At 37.8% G+C, this 18,442-nt stretch overlaps 1 protein-coding gene across 1 annotated transcript in view; it reads left to right on the forward strand.

Annotated features, from left to right (window-relative positions):
- Nucleotides 1-12,341: 12,341 nt before the first annotated feature.
- The window catches only part of ARPP21 (cAMP regulated phosphoprotein 21), a 105,646-nt gene continuing 99,545 nt past the window's right edge, over nt 12,342-18,442 (forward strand). Inside the window, exons 1-4 of the mRNA XM_075728209.1 lie at nt 12,342-12,509; nt 12,922-12,963; nt 13,362-13,403; nt 14,354-14,443. Of these exons, the coding sequence (XP_075584324.1) occupies nt 12,342-12,509; nt 12,922-12,963; nt 13,362-13,403; nt 14,354-14,443 (342 nt within the window). The remainder of the gene's footprint in view (nt 12,510-12,921; nt 12,964-13,361; nt 13,404-14,353; nt 14,444-18,442) is intronic.

The following is an 18,442-nucleotide window of genomic DNA, read 5'->3' on the forward strand; positions in this document are numbered from 1 at the left end:
GGTATCAAAATAAATCCCGAGGCTCAAATAGCATAGCATTACATATTAAGAAGTATCGACCAAACAGATTTTGTATTTCACACAAAATGATGGTTTCAGTTCTTGCAAGGGGAAGTTCAACCTAGACTCAAAATGTTATTAAATAGGTGAAAAATACTTAATTCACAGGTGGACATTTTTAAATGGTTGGGGGGGGGGGGGGGGAAGTCACTGGATTTCATGGTTGAATACCACTGAAATATTCATAACCAACCAATATGAAATTTTATTTAAAGAATTTAGGGCAACTGAAGTTCCGAAGTACTCATTAAATTCTGAAATCTTAGAGGTACCTTCTTGAATTTTTATGAAAGCCTTTTGTTTTTCCAAAGACTGTTAAAGGAAGGTCCCATTTAACAGTCTCACTTAAGGTCCAGGCTGGGACCCAAGCCTGGAAATATATCTTTTCTTTAAAGAATCTGTAGCATAGAGCTGGCTTTGATATATATCAATTTGTCATAGTTGGTTAAGTCCTACCACCTCCATTTTTCTTCAAATTTCATAAAATATATTCTCCTCTACCATTTCAGTGTTGTGCTTTATAATCATATTTTTGTTTACTCTCTGATACTGAGCAAAGCAATGAAAAAATGTGATGATATGGGCATTCTACAGTGGAAATTGAATATATTACAGACAATGGAACTTTGGTCCTGCACTTCTCTCCTGTAATTTAAATCTCAGTATTTTTAGATTGTAGATGTAGTTAGTGGTTTCTAGTGCCAAATAAGACAGATTGTTTCACAGCAGGTAAACACAATTTTGGATATTATAAAAGTTTTCTTAAAATCATATTTGAACTTGTGGAGACTTCAATCTGTATAATAAGATTTAAAGTACTCAAAAAAACCCCCACTGTTTTTCTGATTGTTTTTTGAATGTCTTTTTCGATTAAATATATACATATTTCTACTTTAAATTTAATAGGACATATTCCTTGGAGACATTGGCTTGAATATTTGATTTCTGCTGTGTATTCATTGCTGTCTTTTATTAGTTCATGTGTCATGAAGCTTTCTGGCTAGGCATATGTGGAGTGGCCAGTTACATTTTTAACAAAACTGCTTAGTGCTCTCTCATACATATGTCATAACTTCTTCCCTGAAAACCACAAACAGACATCAAAACACTTTTTTCTGCCTTTTCTTTTGTTCCTAATGTCACATGGAGCCTGGAATTACCCACTGGAAAAGGCAAACATAATGCAGAAACCACAGGGTTTCTGACAAGATACTGTCAGAAGCCAAAGCTGCAAATTATGAACTGGCACTGCTGGTTCTTTAAACCTGGGTTTCTGCCTTTTCTCTCTTGACTGTTGCAACTGCTTTTGAAGAGGATTTCTTCTTCTCACTGGCCATTAGTATGATTGTATAAAATACCTGATTGGTATTTTATAGTTGGATTTTTTTTGTTGGTTTCTTCAGGAATTGATTGCAATGTCTAGTGTATTGCAGTGGTGCTGCTCATGACAAAATGTCATGTATATCAGTACATATCTTAAGATGAATTTTAACATAGAGAGGGAATCTCTAACAAAATTTTTAGAGATGGCAAGGGAATTGACAAAAGATCTAAATGTTGATTTCTTTGTTATTTCTACAAGTGAGCATAAGCTGAGGATATTTGGCGCTTAGGTGCTTGGAGCGTTGCACAGAAATGTGTAATGGTTTCATTGGCTTTTATAACATGCATTTAATCATGAGCCATTTTAACTTCTAATTTATATTTATAATTGGCATTTTTCTTTTTTCTTTTGAAACCATGGCAATATAGAGCATTGAATACAATACAAAAAGAAGCCTTAAGCATGCTATGAAATGTGTGGTATTTACTACTTAACTGCATTGCCTGAGACCAGCCAAAATGTGACCAACAAAATGGGATTAATGTATTTACATACAGTGCAAATATGCATGTATTAAAATGTAAAGATACGCAAATCAAATACATAAAATGTACCATTTTTATATAGATATGTAGATATTTATATCTATTGTGTATGTCTATAATTCCTCTATCGTATTAGGACAGTAAGATAATGTCTCTGCCTTAATTTTCTTTTTCTTCAGAAGGGCTTCAAGCAGTGAGAAAAAGGGGATGTGGATCTAACAAGAAGTAGTCATTCTCAGGAGACTGAAAGTTAAAAACAAGATCTCCAGATTTGACTGAAAATTGCCAATATCTTGTCTATACCTCTTGCAAGATTGTAGACAGAATAGTGGTGTCTAGCAAAATAAGCTTACTTGATGACATTTTGTCTACGTAAACTGTTGCACTCCTAAGTCTATTGATATCCAAAAGAAGCCATCAACTAAGCATTTGTATTCCAATATATTCCAATATATTTTCTGATAAACACAATCAAGAAGAAATTTTAGGGGTATTCCTATGTTGATAAAGATAAATTAATAAAATAATATATTAAAATCATAAAATAGTTTTGTATTGGGAGCTCTCAAAGGGTCTAGCCTTTGTTGCCTTTGATGGAGGAGACTTGAGCTGTAACTATACAAACTGGTTGGAATATGAGCTTGAAAAACTTCCTCTGAGTTGAAACAAGCTTGATACCAATTGTCTTTGAATATAGAGAGTATAATTGCACAGTTTCCAAGCAGCAAAGTTAAATGGAAGGCAAATATCTTATAATCTGTGGTGGGGTTTTTTTTGTTGGCTGTTTTTTTCTGGGTGGTTTTTTTTTTTTTTCAGCTTATATAGATTTATAGCTTGCCCTCACCCCGTTCCCCTGGAAAGAAGAATATTTCTGTAGCTGCAGGCTAGTTTTGTTTCAGAAAATGATATTAGGACAAATAGGAATAGCTACTGTGTTTAATTCCAGTAATTAAAAGAGGCTTTTGGAGGGAAATAATGGTTTTCTGGTTTTTTTTCTTTCTGTTGTTATGTGAAAGCTTTTTGCTGTTTTGCAGTCACTGTTTGTCTGCTAAGGCAATTCTAGTGGTTAAGCGCAGGTCTGTTTCATCAGCATAATGCTGCTTTGCTGTTAGCAATTATTTTCTTTCAGGGTTTGCCAATTAAGCTAGCTCTAGTGAAAATGCACCTAATTTGTCAAGGAATGGCAGGATGAAATATAGGGGCCATTATATAAATTAGGAAAGAAAAAAATCAGGAGAAGCATATGTGAGACTCAGTGATACTTGGTCCATTCCTGCGGCATTTTCGTTTTGGTTATACCTGCATGCACTGGTGATGTTGGAAGAAATGTAAAGCAATTAGTCATAAGTTATGGGCCATCCATATCCTGAGTATTATGTTTTTTAAAAAAAAAAAAAAATTGCTTTGGGAGAAGCTGCCCAGAAAGTTTTGTGCAAAGACTATGTTAGTAGTGTACAAAATTGTTTTCTTTGTTTTATATAAGGTTCCCCCCCCCCCCCCCCCCCCCCCATCCTTGGACTCAACTGGTTTGTGTTTGGCACAGTTGGTTATTAGTGAATGAGGCATGATGGCTTAGTTAGCCACTCGTTTATTACCTGCAGTCTACTTAGACTGAATTCTTCAAAGGCACGTGTGCTCAAAATGCAGACTCATGGTGCTTGGGTTTTCTAGTAAAATCCTTAAGCTTTAGGAGGAACTGAGTGAAGAAATAGGTTAAGTTGAGCTTATAGTTCCTGTGTGTAAAGCAAAACGGACTTAATTCATGGTTACCTGAGAGGATAGAAATGTCAAAGAGAAGGCATCGAAGGAAGAAAGAGTAGGCATAGCTTGACTTAGAGAAACAAAAAAATGTTTCAAGAACACCTGCACTAAACTAAAAAATATGTATCTTGTTCAAAGGAAAATGAAGGTAAGCTGTATGTTATTTCGGATGTCATTACCTGTAACAGCATATTACGGTGTACCACAAACGGCTTGAATTTTCTCACTTAGACTGTGCTGGATACCAGTAGTCCCACCACTTCAGTTCATGACAGCTCCCAGCCTCTGCAGTAGCTCTGGTTGCCCTCAGTGCTGCTCAGACCCATCTGTAGGGAATCCAGGCTCATCTATACTGTGTTGTTGATCAGTGTTTCACACTGAAATGACAGTATTCCTTCTGGGATATCCTTATGGTATTTACTGTCTTTAAACTGGTTTTAGTGTTTGAAAACAGAGCTCCTCTAGCACATTCACCACTGTGCATCAATGGGTGGAGGAATGTCTGTCTGCACTGAGTGCAGTCCTGGTGGAGGAAGAGCGTGAGAGAGATGTAAGGAAATGTTGAAGCAGACCATCAATTGATAAAAATTAGACTGGATGTAGATAGTAACGGAAATGGTGTATACCTGTTTAACTGGTGATTAAAACAAATTGGCTTCTTTACAATACCTCATTATTTGCTGTTAGGCTTACAAATATTTCCCACAGGAAGAGAGAACTACCAAGAAATCAGGAAAGCTATTTTAAATGAGAACAACTATTGGCACAAGAAGAAAAATATACAAAATATTTAATGTGTACAATAGGGTAATGGAGGTGTCCTGCCAAGGCAGTGAGGTTCTTGAACATCCTTGCAGTAAGATTACTAGAGCATCCTCCCTAGACCCCCTCTAATCTTAAAATAAAGCTATCTGCCTCTAAAGAGGACTTTGTGGTACAATTATCTTTGATAGCTGAGAAATACACCTGATTATGTGGGAAGATGAGTTTCAGTCCTCCTTTCCCTTTGAATTGTGTATTTGCCTATGTTGGCTATTATTTTCACTACAGGATTTGAGGAAAATGACTTTGTGTATTGCAAGGAGACTTGTGTGCATTGAAGGGATGGCTGGGAACCACTGTGTCTCTGTGTTTGGAGTCATGGGAGCTGTGCTGTTTTCCACCACTAACAGCCAGACCAGTGAGTTTAATGATGCTGATTTTAGGGAAATTTGTCAGGTTTGTGTCTGGGAATGAGATACAAATTGGCGTGTTTGAAATGTGCAAGGCTGTGTTGAGGCTGGGCTAAAGCAAACAACTTATTCCAAGGGTGCCAATTTGTACATCTGATTAGCTTGTTAAAAGTTTGGGTGTTACTTTGTTCCTAGTAAACTTGCGTGATTGACATTTATTAGCCAGATCACTCAAAGCCTCATATCTTTTCATGCTGATCCTGGAAGACTTCAAATGGTCATTGTGACAGATAAAAGAGCATTTTTTTGAGCCTTTTCTTAAGTATTGAAACAAAACAGGCTCTCCCTATGGGCCATCTATATTTATTTTCCTGGGTAAAGCTTCTAGCTTTGCAGAAATATAACAAGCTAGAGGGAACATCATCGTTATTACTTGGCTGAAGATGATGACATTGACTTGAGGTCTTCTGACAGGAGATTAAAGTGGAAAATATTGGTGGCAATCCGTTAGGAACAAGAGGATCCCTCTGAAAAAAGCAATTGGGTGTAAACCATAAAAAAAATTGCTTTGTTTCTGTGTGGGTTTTTTTTGTTTGGTTGTTAGACTGTTCTCATCCCTACTGTAATTTGTAAATACTGGATTTCGCATGCAGTTTGGAAGGAAAGCCAGTGCTATTCCAAGACAGAGGCTTCAGCTGGAATGCTGCTCCTCATATCATCTAGTCACCTCCTTTAAAAGACAACCGGGTGTTGCATAGAATCTGAAATCTGATGCAATATCCATCCTGTTTTCATCAAATTTGACCACCGTTGCCACCGATTGTCGTTTGCTGGCTTGCTTAAGGTGGGTCAGCGGCCTCTGCGCTGTTGCCTGTACACAGATGCTCATGTTTCTACAGCTCCTGGAAAAAACAAATTGCATCTGTTAACTGACAGTCTCTGTTAAAGTGCCAGCAGTAAATGAGTCTAAATAACCTTTTATCTGGAAAGGTCTGTGGCACCTAAGAGCAGAAAATGTAAGCGATCACTATATCTGTTTTTGTAGTGATGATGGAGAGGGGACAAAGTGAAGACAAGAGGAGGTGGGAAATAAAATAAGGCTTCAAGCATTTCCTTTAAAAATATTTTTGCCCTTGTTTTTTAAGGTTTAGTCTTCAGTCTTTTAACAACCAGTGAACTTGTAGGATTCCACATATTTCACAGCCTTAATTTTAATTTTATTTAAAATTTTTTTTCCATACTAAAGCATTTTGGTCTGAGAGCTGGTATGGATTATTATCTTGCTATGCTAATATGCAGCAGCAAACTTGGCTTCCAAGTGCCTATGTGTATTTCTGTGGGAAATGTGGGAAAACAGTGAGAAGGAGCACACAGTACTGCCTGTCTAATGATGTAGGTCCTGAAGACTGGCACTGACAACCAAGTAGTGTGTTCAAACTACAACTGTAGGATTTGTTTTACTTGCCTTTTTTTGGGTTTGGTGGTGAGGTTGTGATTTTTTTGTTGTTAGTGGTGGTTTTTTGCTTTGTTTGGGGGTTTGGTTGGTTTTGGTTGGTGTGTTGTTGTTTTTGGTTTGTGTTTTTTTTTTTTTTTTTCTTTTCAAACAATAGGTTTTATGTCCTGAAGATTTTCTTTGAAGCCACCACAGAGAGTTGACACTTTTGTTTTCACCTTGAAACCTTGAGATTTTCATAGATTTGCTTGCTGGTAGGAAATGGAATTTTTAAGTAAATAAAATAACAGGAAGTTCATGCATTGAGCCGCAAGAGTTTGACAACATTGAGGGCTGTGTGTACTGATAATCTTAAGATAATGCCATAGGCCATTTCCAATGGTTTCTAGGAATCTGATGAGTGAGTTAGCAATAATGAGTCAAAGCTATCTTTATACCTGTGGATGAGGTATATATCTCATAGTGGAAATCATGACTGACATCTCTGCTTCCAGCTTCATGGGCTCATACCCGCGAGCCATTCATGCAAGTGGAGAATCACTATGGGATGAGAAGGATCCTGATGTGTAGGTACCACCACCAACGGCCAATTTTCAGTTACAGGAGCCATTCAGGCTCAAATGATTTTACCTCTGTGCTTAGCAGCTTCATTTGGAGGAAAAAAAACCTTTGGGTTTCACTCTGGCAGGGTTCAATCCTGCCAGCTGCTGCTGCCTGGTCTTGGTTAAAAGTATTCTGTCTAGCCTTAAAGCCTGCTCATCTTCTCTTCTGAGAGACAGTACATGTTGATATGTACTGGGAGCATAAGGATCTCAAAATTCCCGCTTCAGTATGCGATACCTTTTGAGACCATCAAAACATTTCCTGATACATAATACAGAAAGGGCTTACTTTCCTGTGGTGGGCTCTTAGGGTTGTCAGATGTCTCTCTGTTTAATTTCAGTTGATGGTCAGCTATCAGATGTTCAGTGAGGAGGGCTTTCTAATGTCTTTGCTCATTTTTCTGTTCTGTGTTTTTTTGACAGCTCTTCTGGGTGAAGTTTTTAAACTCTTGCATTAAATGAAGTGTATTCCTTCTCACAGACTTTTCTTGGAATCTGCTGGTGTACGAATGAATGTGGTGTATGAATGAATGTGACCATGGATGGTCCTTCTTCAATCCCGTTCTCTTTGAGCTCTGGCAGTAGCTGCTCAAGCTCAGTAGTACCCTCAGCTTCTACAGTGAAAATCCTGTTAATAAAGCAAGCAATTTAAGGAAAAACCCCAGCATTTCCATCCCACAGTGTATGCTGATCAGCTGGTGCTTATAAATTCTGTACAAACAGATTATATTTCCATTAAAGTGGTTCTACAAATGGCTTGGTGAGCACCTGTATTTTCTGTTGCATTGCGGTGTGCAATACTCAAGTTGCTTTAAGGAATTAGAGACTGAAATTTTGCCGCAAGCTCATGTAGACTGCTTCTAAGATCCCAACACCCCTATGAAATTTTGCTCGCTTGCAAATAAAGAAGGTGGTTTTTGCCTAGCAACAAGCTTTGCAATTTCTACCTGAGGATCAAAAACACAAGTGCATTTGTTCAGCCTTTTGCGTCACTTCAGTACTGAAGGTTTTGACAGTCAAATCATTGCTGACATTTCTGTTGGTGTGCAAGAAAGAGAATAATCCAGTATGTTTTTCCATAGCAGTGCTGTCACTGCAGGACTGACAATACTAAAAAGTGCATTCATCACTGAATAACCAGATATCCTGGAAATGCGCAAGAAACAGAGACGTATTTTCAATCAAAATGTCTCGCTCTTAATGGCTATTTTCTGACTGATTGCTTTTTGCTATTTATACTCTCCCTGGAGTATTTTATAGAACCCTGAGTCCCTTTGAAAACCAACCCAAACAACTAGAACTGTATTTTACGTATGGTAGTATGTAAATGATTAGTCATCACTTGTAAATAGCCTAATGTAGGAGGAGGAGGAAATTTATACTGAGGGAAGGTGAAGAGCTCGACTGTGACTGCTATATGTCTCAGTTCTTCCTGTCCCCCCCCGAAGATAATTATAAAAGGTTTTTTTTTTTTAAAAAAAAAATCATCCTGTTGTCATTGCGGGTTTGAAAAATGGTAGCTGCACACTGTAAGCTTGTTTTTCACTTGCTTATGTTTTCTTGGGGAAATTTATGGGGTTTTTTTGTTGTTTTAATTTAAGATTCTATGGTCTTCTCGTACATTGCTGATGAAAAATGATGTTGGCATCAGAGATTTTAAGTGTAACAATATGGGAAACTCAGTTTATGAAGAAATATGTCTTTGGTAAAGCTTGATAAGATTATGTTGAGCATCTGTGGCACAAGACCAGAAACGCTGTTTATTGGAGTCTTGGCAGATCTTGTCGCTTGCTGGATGTGATACCCTTTGGTTCATTTGTTGTCTGGTTTTTGTTTTGCTCTGTTTGTTTGCCTTATGAATAGTTAACTCACAACACATGGTAACACTGAAGAATCCTGAAATAATTTTTTTTTTTTGTGTCCTGATTTTGGTATAGACATCTATTTCTCAGTTAGTTTTGGAGGGGTTTGATTGCAACAGTCTGACCCCTGGCTGGCTGTTGTCCAGGTGAAACTGTAATGCACTGTATTTCCTTGGGGATTTTGGTTGATTTCCCCCGCCCGCCCCTCGTTCGGAAGCGTGAAGGAAAGGGCTAATGGAAGATGTTACGAGGAAAGGTTTTTCAGTCAGTGGTTTATTCACTCTTTTCTCTCTGAGTATTGGCTCCATGAAATACATTTGCATGTGCTTGAGCGCTTAGGCATAATTTTCCATATTGTTCCTCCATTCCCATCGCAATCCTGTAAGTATGTTTGTCAGTGAGATAAAATTTCTGACAATGTGCTGCAAGAAATACTAAAAAGTGAGTGGGAAGACTTACTTTGTATTACTCTGTACAAATTATTAAGTAGTTTGAGGAAAAGAAATATTTTTATGTATATAAATTTGCAGGCTAGCAGTGGTAGCTTGTAGAACTGCCTGCTTGGTCTCCTCTGTGCGCCTGAGCTCCTGGAGAGAGCACGACTTGATTTTTGTGAAAGGCTAAATTCCGTTTCTGGCACATGAAACTCAGCTCTTTTAATGTGGTGAGTTCCAGTGCCCTGCCACATACTGTGCAGCAATTGCAACCATGCACAATTTAAAATGTACCTCAGAAACAAGGAGTCTAATAATAAAGCAAGATGATTTTCAGCTTTTTTTTCCCCACCTCAAGTAGCATGATACATGTTTCCTCCTATTTGCTGTTTTTGTGTATGTGCACTAATTGCTTCAGCCGTGATTCATGTGCAAGCCTTAAGAGGTGCCTGTTGTATCAAGACAGTTTGGCACATGGCCATGGCTTGTAAATCAGTCCAACTCATCCCAAAATGCTCCTTTTCTGTCAGATCAGCTGGCAAACACAATCCTGACAAACAGCAGAAATTGCATTTCTGAGGCAACTCTTCAGGTTTATTTTACGAACCTGGAGATTTCCTTTCTTCTCCTCGCACAGTGCCTCAAAAGAAAGTTTTTCTGGTGGCTGCTGTTCAGGGAATAGGATTTCTTCCTTCTCCCATTCTTGGTCATTTCAGCTTTTATTCGGCTTATTAAATGAACATCTTGATTCGCTACCCTGGCGAAGGAGGTCACTTTCTAAAAGCACCCACCTAGCATCCTTTTTCAATAGTGTTTGACTACTGAAATTTTAATTGGAGCAGAAGCCGTAGTTAAAAAGCAGGCAAGTCCTTTTTCCTCATACCCTCGTTGATTTCTGTTGAAGCAAACAGATGAGCTTATATATAAATATGTATATATGCTTTTTTTTAATGAAAAGTGCTGGAATTCACTAAAAAAGGTTAAAATTGAAGTGAGTAATCTTCAGTGCATAATGCAATTGTTAATTTTAGCTCCTTGCGTAGGAGCTGTTATGACTTGAACAGCCGGCTCTAGCCTTCATTAGAGAAGAAGCAGGCAGTTTTGAGACAGGTGGAGCTGGATCAAGCTGTGAAAGTGATTTGCTTGAAGCTGGTCATTAGTGTTAGAAATCTGGTCCTATCTATTGCATCCTTAACTTATACCATGATCATTACTGTTGTCATTATTTACTTCTTGTCTTTTTCCAGGTTGACTATGATCCGTCAAACTCTCTGAAGGACCAGCATGGAGATTGGCACTCTGAACTGTTAATGGGGACATGGGACTCACGTTGTCATTGATCATTTCTGTGGACTTAACCAGTGAAGAGCAACAGAAGACTCTAGAAAGACAGTGGGAATTATAGCAGTTTTTCAGGTAAACGGCTTCTTTGGTGCTATGAGTGTAATTGTTTTTGTGAACACTGTGTAACTATGTAGATCAGCTGCGGGAGTAATATGCCCATGAAGAACTTGTGCGTGCATGTGCATTTCTTGATGTAAATCCTTAACAAATTAAGGGTTGTTTAACAGACCAGTGTCAAGTCTTGCCATTCATCGTGTTTTGAATTTTTAGCAAAAAGCTTCAAGTTTCAGTTGTGACTGCAGAATGGTCACTATCATGGGACTTCCTGGGAGGGCGGTGGGAGGAAGAACAACCCAAACCTTGAACTGGCTTATGGTGAGCTAATTTGTGAGCTTCACATTCCAGTCTGTTTATTTATGAATGATGGAGCTTCATTTCTTGTGAAGTCCACCACCCTTCTCAAATGGGAAGATTATGTAGGAAAGGTTTTATTATTTTATTTGCTTACAGTGTCACAACAAAAGCAGAAGTCGGAAGAAGTAAGTTTTTAAAACTCAGTAGGTCTTATTTTTTCACTTAAAACATAGCTTAAAAAAAAAAGGAAGGTAAGTGATATGAGATCTCTTCAATGTTAATTACAAGCTGTAAAAAGAAACATGGCAAAGTGTGGTTTTGTTAATAGCCACTGTTTCATTGTTGAGAAGTGGCAAGGTATTGCAAAAGACCTTTCTGAAATAAATCCCTTTCTCAACTGCAGTTGTTTTTCCTGAAGATACTTCTTAAGCCAAATGGATGGGGAAAGAAAAGTTAAATTATTCATGAGTCTCATTTGACAATTGATCAGTGGGGGAGGCTTCAAGAGGGGGCTGGGGAGGAGAGAGAGAGAGAAAGAGAGAGAAAATAATAATAGGCTTTAACTTTGAAAAGCGTTTAAAGCTTCTGTACAACAACCCATTGTGAACTGCAAGTAAATGCAGTTCAGTTATCTTCATTAGATATACCTGGCAAGAGCTTCCTGTAGGATTTTCATAGTGCTGGAGAGTGACATGGGGTTTGGGAAGAGGCTTAGGATTTTAATAATGGAGCTGTCAGTTTGATGCCTGAAAGCACTGACCCTGAGAGCTTTATTGCCAAATTTAGATTTTATATTTATATTGAATTATTACCTCTTCAACCATAATTTTTTTTTTTAAACTGGTAGTGAGCGCCGTGGGCTTCTGTTACGTACAAAATGCATGGCTGAGTGCTGAAAACAGTGGTGTTGCTCACGCTTGGTTTTTATTTCTGCTTGTTTTGTTTGTTTGGCTATTCTTTTTTATTTAAAAAAAAAAAAAATCAAGAGGAGGGGAGCACTGATATGCCAGAGACCTGGAAGTCTGAATGGGTCCTTCCTGCCTGGCACTGCTGAGCTCTGTAGCGGAGAGTCCATCACCGTCCCTGCCTGCACCTCGGCACTCCCAGGGCTGGGGAGTCGCAGCACCTTACCTTAGATCTGCTGTACACCAAGACTGTTTAGGTCGGAGCTCTGCTCGTTTAACCTGACACAATTCTGCTGTTATTGAATGTTGTCAATTCAGTACATCTCTTCAGCTGGGACATACATAGCTTTCCACTCCTGAGCTGCATATTCTGGTTTGTTTATCAAAGGAAATGGAGTTACTTGGGAATTTTTAAAAAAAAAAAAAAAAATTCACCCCCAGTGTTTTTTTGTGTGTGTGTTTGTGTCGTGATATCTTGACCTTTCAGGTCACCAAATCTTGTTATTTTAATTTCTGTCTGGAAGAATGTCTGAGCAAGGTAAATTGAACCAGGAGACAGCAGAGGAAGCTGTGAAAGAGCAGGAGACTGCCATCTCCGAAGCCAACCTGGACAACTGTATCCTTAATAAATCTGAAAGCTCAGAAGTAGAGGAGAAGGAGGAGAAGCTGAGCGATGCCAAGACAGAGCTGCAGGTAAGACAGGAGTAGTAAATGGGCGTGTTAAATATCAATGTGTTACCATTGCCTTTCCATTTCTCTGATCTCTTTCATTGCCTACGCTTCCCCTATTTTTTTCTCTCATAATTTTGAGACTGTTTCTCTCTGTCTCTTTTTTTTTTTTTTTAAATTTTATTTGTTTTTTTTATTCTGGGTCCTTTTATCTCCCTATAAAATAAATGCTCTTATTTGTTATACCTTTCAAGCTCTTTAGGCTGCTGTCCATGTTATTAATTTTTCTGAGAAGTTAATTCTTAGACTTCTGTGTTAAAGCTTGGTGAAATATTTGACTGTTTTCCCTCTTTGGGGATTTAGAAAACTACCTTGATCTCATGAATTTACAGGTAATACTAATAAATAATTACTTAATGTGTGGTTTGGTTTGTAGGTGTTACTGCCAACAAAAAGTTGTTATGCAAAGCCTAAGAAGGTAATTTGATTTGAAAGAAGACTTTATCGGATGAGGGGGTTTTAATCCTTTTTGCTCAATCGAATATAAATACAAAGGGGGAGACTACAATTTAAGAGGAATTTGGAGAGGGGGAGCATTTACTTAAGTATGCCTTTTCTTACATTTTTATTATATGCAAAATTACAGAACGCTGTGCAGTGTGGTTTTTGTTGTTTATACCTGTTCTTAAAATGAATAAAGTGAGCAGAGATGATTCTTGGTTTTCCCTGCTTTCCAGACTGGGTTTGGGGAAGTTGTTTTTGCAGTCAGTAACTGATTAAGATATCATTTAGGAGTGATTTAGTCTCTTTACTGGTAATACTCGTCATGCACATTTTCCACTGAGGTGATAACTGCTTCTCTTTTGCTATACCCAGAAACGAGGTGCAAATCAGAACCAGCAGAAAAAGAGATCCAAGGTAAGGGTTCATCTCTGTTTGGAATTGCATGCCATGGTAGGATAAAGAATTTCAATCAAATGTCTGTCTGCAATTGAAATAGTGGCTTTTCATTACTTGTGTTGAGATTGGGGATTTTTTTGTTTATGTGGTGTTTTGTGGTTTGGTGGGTTTTGGTGTGGGTTGTTGTTTTTTTTTTTTTTTCTCCCCCCCCCCCCCCCCCCCCCATTTTTGTTGCACAAAGGCAGAGGACTTTCTCTAGATAAAATGTGCCAGGCTCCCCTTTATTTATCCATCATATTTTTATGCTGCTGGGCTCACTGTGTGCTTGTGTTAGACAGTGTGTGTGCTTGTGTGTGCCACTGGGGAAGGAAACAGCTTGTTCCTTTTGCTTTAGTAATTAACGTTTTTGTTTGAATTTTATTTTAATGGACTAATCTTGACATAAAGAAGTAGAGACTGTCTAGCTCCCTTTGGGGGGGGGGGGGTGGGGGGGGAAAGGAGCTTCTAGGAACCAAAAAAACCCCCCCAAAACCTTCTTTTAATTTTCCAAGTGCAGATCCATCAAACTTGCACATTTTATTGTCCCTGTTTCTTGGATATAATACTACTAGAAGAACAGAGTGGGGAGGAGGGAACCCAAAACCAACCAAAAACCAAATGACAGAAGGAACCTTTGAGTTTAACTTTATGTTAAATTACCTTCCGTATTGGATTATCTATTCTTTGCTGTTGTGATTTTTGGTGGAAGTAAGTGAACTGTAGCAGAAATAATTAAAACCAAAAAGAAACCTACCACCTCCCCTGTGTGGCAAATGGCTCGTTGCTTCGAATACTTTTCTATCGGCATTGAAGGCAGATTCAGTTTTGCTGGCTGGGTGGGTAGTAGTTATTTGGGATATTTAGGGGCAGCTTGTGTGACTTGGGGTCAGTAGTAGTGTTCTCTGTTTTGTTTTCTCTCTCTTATTCAGTCAGGAGCTAAAGGAAAACTCGTCCGGAGTCTTGCTGTGTGTGAAGAGTCATCCCCTCGCCCGGGAGCAGAAAATATTCATGATAATCAGGTACACTTGCAATCATTGCTGTTAGCTGCATGGTTGACCTCCATGTTCAGTTGCATGATTATGTTACTTAATTGGGCATTTAACAATGTCTGTCTTGGGGGAAAAATTACATCCAACAATGAACACGTTTTTTATGAAGTTGTCTGGTTTAGCGTGAACTTTATTTTGAAATATTAGTTTTATACTATATCACAGGGTGTTGTTTGCTTTTTTTTCCAGACCCCCTGAAAATTTCAGCAAATGGAAAAGAATTCAAAAGAATTCAGATTTTAAAATTAAAAAAAAAAAAAATCAAAAAGAATATTAATATGTTCTTTTCTCTAAGGCTATCTCTTTCCAGGCTGCACCAGATACAGTTATGAATATGCTCTGATTTCTGGTTCCTCTGAGACTCCAGTTCATATCAGTGTCCCCCTTCACATAAAATTCACAGGACCTTTGCTCTCTAAAATACCTTGGTAGAGCCAAGGATGCCTCCTACTGAGTGGCATTCATTTTCTAAACTCTTGGTGTAGATTTTCCAGTATTGAAAAGCGTGTATTTGAGTTTATCTGTACTGGTAGTGTTGTATTCCCAGCAGCTGGTAGAGTTCTGTCCCCTGCACCCCTCACCTTGGACAATAACACTAGTGGCAGTCATTGTAGACTAACTTCAAAAAACACCCCAAAAGGCAAAGTAAAAACCTCAAATACTCTTCTCTGCTTGCCTGGTAAGAGCAAGGCTTAAAAAAAACCAAAACCAAAATATCATGAGCACTGCCTATAATTTATGAGATGTTCATGTGCAAATGAGGTCAGCCATCGAGAGAGCTTGAGCAAGTGACTTCTTGTGAGCTTAGCACAAAAACAAAAAATCACATTTAAGTGTACTTTCTCACAGTTTCCTCTGTTGACTTGAAACAAAACAAATCCAGCTCTCCTCTTAGCTCCTAAGTATGGAGAGGTTTTTCTATTTTTTTAATTTTTTCTTTTTTTGAAAGACCAAAAACCAGGTTGTTTAGCAGGGGGACGTCTACATGTTCTACTGCTCTACAATGATGCTTATGCAGTAGATGGGCAGGTTATTTTATCAGTTGTTCTGTTGTAGGTATACGCTTTCTGCTTAACTTGCGTTACTCAAGAAGTGTGGCTTTTGTTCTGCTTTCATTTGTATTTTCTATTGTTTAATGGAGAATGAAAAGGAGAATAATATAAAGAGATTGTATTAAGCATCGCATGGTAGTTTATAATGTACTGCACAGGACCTGTACTAAACATCAGAGAGACTGGCAGGTTTTGGGGTAAAATCTCTGTCCAGATTGCACCCTTATGCCAGGCAGAGGAGGGGTTCCTGTTACACACAGCCTCTGGTTTTACCTGACTTTGTCCAGCTGTGGCAAAAGATTTCTTTGACCATATCGAAATGTTTATGGGAGATAAAATGCCTTCCTGGACCCCAGCATCCATTTCCTAAAGACACAATTGGCTTGGTGTAATTAATTAGATAGGAATTGCACTTTTGCTGTTGCTGACCTTTTACTGTGGCTCAGCTTTGCCATGGAAAGCTGGACCTGCAGGCTCCTCCTTGGACTGGCTGAAGGATACAGGAAGTTTTGTGCCAACCGAATTGCTTTGCTTTCACTTTAGAGGAGAAAAAGCTTATTTTCGGTTTGGATTTTTTTTTTTTTAAATATTATTTTATCCTAATGGTTTACAAAGCACAGGGAATTAATTACCAGAGAATGTATGGTACATTGCCAGAACTACTGAGTATGGATTGTACTGCAGACTTGATGTTTGTATTTATATTTGAATACTTGCCTTCATTTTCCTGTATAGGGAAAAAACTTGTTTACCTGTATTACTTGATCTTGAACGCTTACTTGATGGTTCACTATGTCCTTACTTAAAAGGAATGTTGCCTTTAATGTTATACTATTGACCAAGAAGTGTATTATTGCAATTTGAACCTTTATTTTGTTGTTCACTATACTTACCTTGTATCAATGTATTTCTTAATATTGTATTTTATTATTGAGAAAAATCAATAAAAATCTAAGAAAATATACAGTAGCTTGCTTTCACGACTCTACAGCCCTTTTGTGTGGTTCTTCTAGTGCAAATATATAAGTACGTTACACGTAAGACAGTATCTACTGTATGTTCATATGTCTGCTTATGTGTAAAGTCCTGTTGTTTTTTCTTTTCATAAGTGCATTTTAACAACCACTGTGAAGGTTAGGATTAATATCCTGGGAACAGCATTGCCAGTTACATTTTTCTCCTGTTTTGAAAAGCTAGCGGTAGAGTCACTCTTCTCAGGGCAGTGCAGGGAATCAAAGGTATCCTTCAGGGTCTTTTGGCAGTGGTTGATCCAAAGTTTGTTCTTTGAATGAGAAATTGAACTGCCATTTGAAGTGAAAGAGCGAAAGCATAATAGTCCTCTGAGTGCAACTGAGCAGGTTAGCAAACATTTTTCTATGTATGCTTACCTCAGATGACCAGGAGTTCCCACTCTTTCCCTCTGTACGCTCAGTTTTTTGGCTAATACTGTCAGCCAAAAGTAACAGAAGTAGGGATTAAGGATGGTAGTTTAGGATAAATTTTGGCTCTAGGGCTCTGTTTCTCTTTTGCAGTGCTCTTCATCTCGAGTCTTTTGTGCCACATTCGAAATTCACAAAAAGTCAATAATTAAGCTGAGAAATTACCCAATTTCTGTCTTACTGTGGCATGTTTATACTGATATCTTGTTCTGTTAGGATCTTGTCTTACATGTGTTGTGGTGGCTGATCTGTAATTCTTAAAAGTTCAGAAGTCTAAAATTTGTAGTAATTATTGAAAGCATCTTTTGAATTCATAATGGTCTGGTTGCTTAAAAAGCCCCACCCCTTACCTTGAAGTTTTGTATTGATCTTTTGCTATGCTAGTATTCTTTGAAAATTTGTGAAGGAAGGGAATTTACTAGCATTCAAGAAATTCTGATTTCTCCAGTGTTGGTGAATTTGGTTTTCATTAACATGATGCCAAAAAATTATCAGCCATGCAGGACTCCCTTCTATTAAAGAAAACTGCATTACCAGGGAGTTTTGTGACAGCTTGATTCAAATGTACATTTTTACACTACTTAAGCATATAATACGATTTTGGCCATTTTTTCTTCAAAAGAACATGAACATAGAAGTATGCTTCCTTCAATTTTGTCCAACCAGATTGGTATTTCTTGAAATACATAAGCTGTGCCATGGTAGCTTCAAAAGAAAACAAGTTATGTTTTGTTAAAACAAAGACAATATAAAGTAATGTTGAAAACAGGAAAGAACAAGTTCTTTACAGCAAATTGGAAAATGCAAACCAGCTTCCATTCTCAGTTTTAATTAAGTTTTTAAAGCTGAAGCATGCTTTCAAAGGGACTCATAGTCTCTGAAATACTGAATTTTTGAGGATAAAACTTGCAGTGGCATGGAGAAGTTCACTTACCACAACTTGTTTCAAAATCGCAGTGCACATTTCACCCCTTTTGCTGAAGACGTGTTTGCATATGTCTTTAAATATATAAAATACCTGATAAGTTAGTAAGCCCTCTTGTATACAACTGAGTTTATAATTTGCTGGCACTCTTCTGCTATCAGAGCCTGAAAGCTCAGTCTAGCTGACGCTGCGCTTACATGTGCGAAACAGTTCATATGAACCTGCAGGATTTTTTAGTGAGGGGAAAAATGTTATATTTTTCAGACACCTATCCATTGATCATCATTTAACACGTGTAGTATTGATTAAATTATAGAATTACTTAAGAAAGCCCATATAAAATGTATTTCACTGTTCTAGTAAGTCTTAAGTGAGAATTACTGAAGTGTAAAATAATATAGTGCCTTTAATATAGGTAGACTAAAAGCTTATCGTATTCAAATTTTAGGCAAGAAATACACTTACCACTAGAATTTGGCCTCTAAGATGTCATTATTCTCCTGGGGGAAAAAAAAAAAATCATTTTTCAAATAGGAAAGAAATGTATCTGGCT

Source organism: Pelecanus crispus, chromosome 2 (assembly GCF_030463565.1).
Source record: "Pelecanus crispus isolate bPelCri1 chromosome 2, bPelCri1.pri, whole genome shotgun sequence".
Lineage (NCBI taxonomy): Eukaryota > Metazoa > Chordata > Aves > Pelecaniformes > Pelecanidae > Pelecanus > Pelecanus crispus.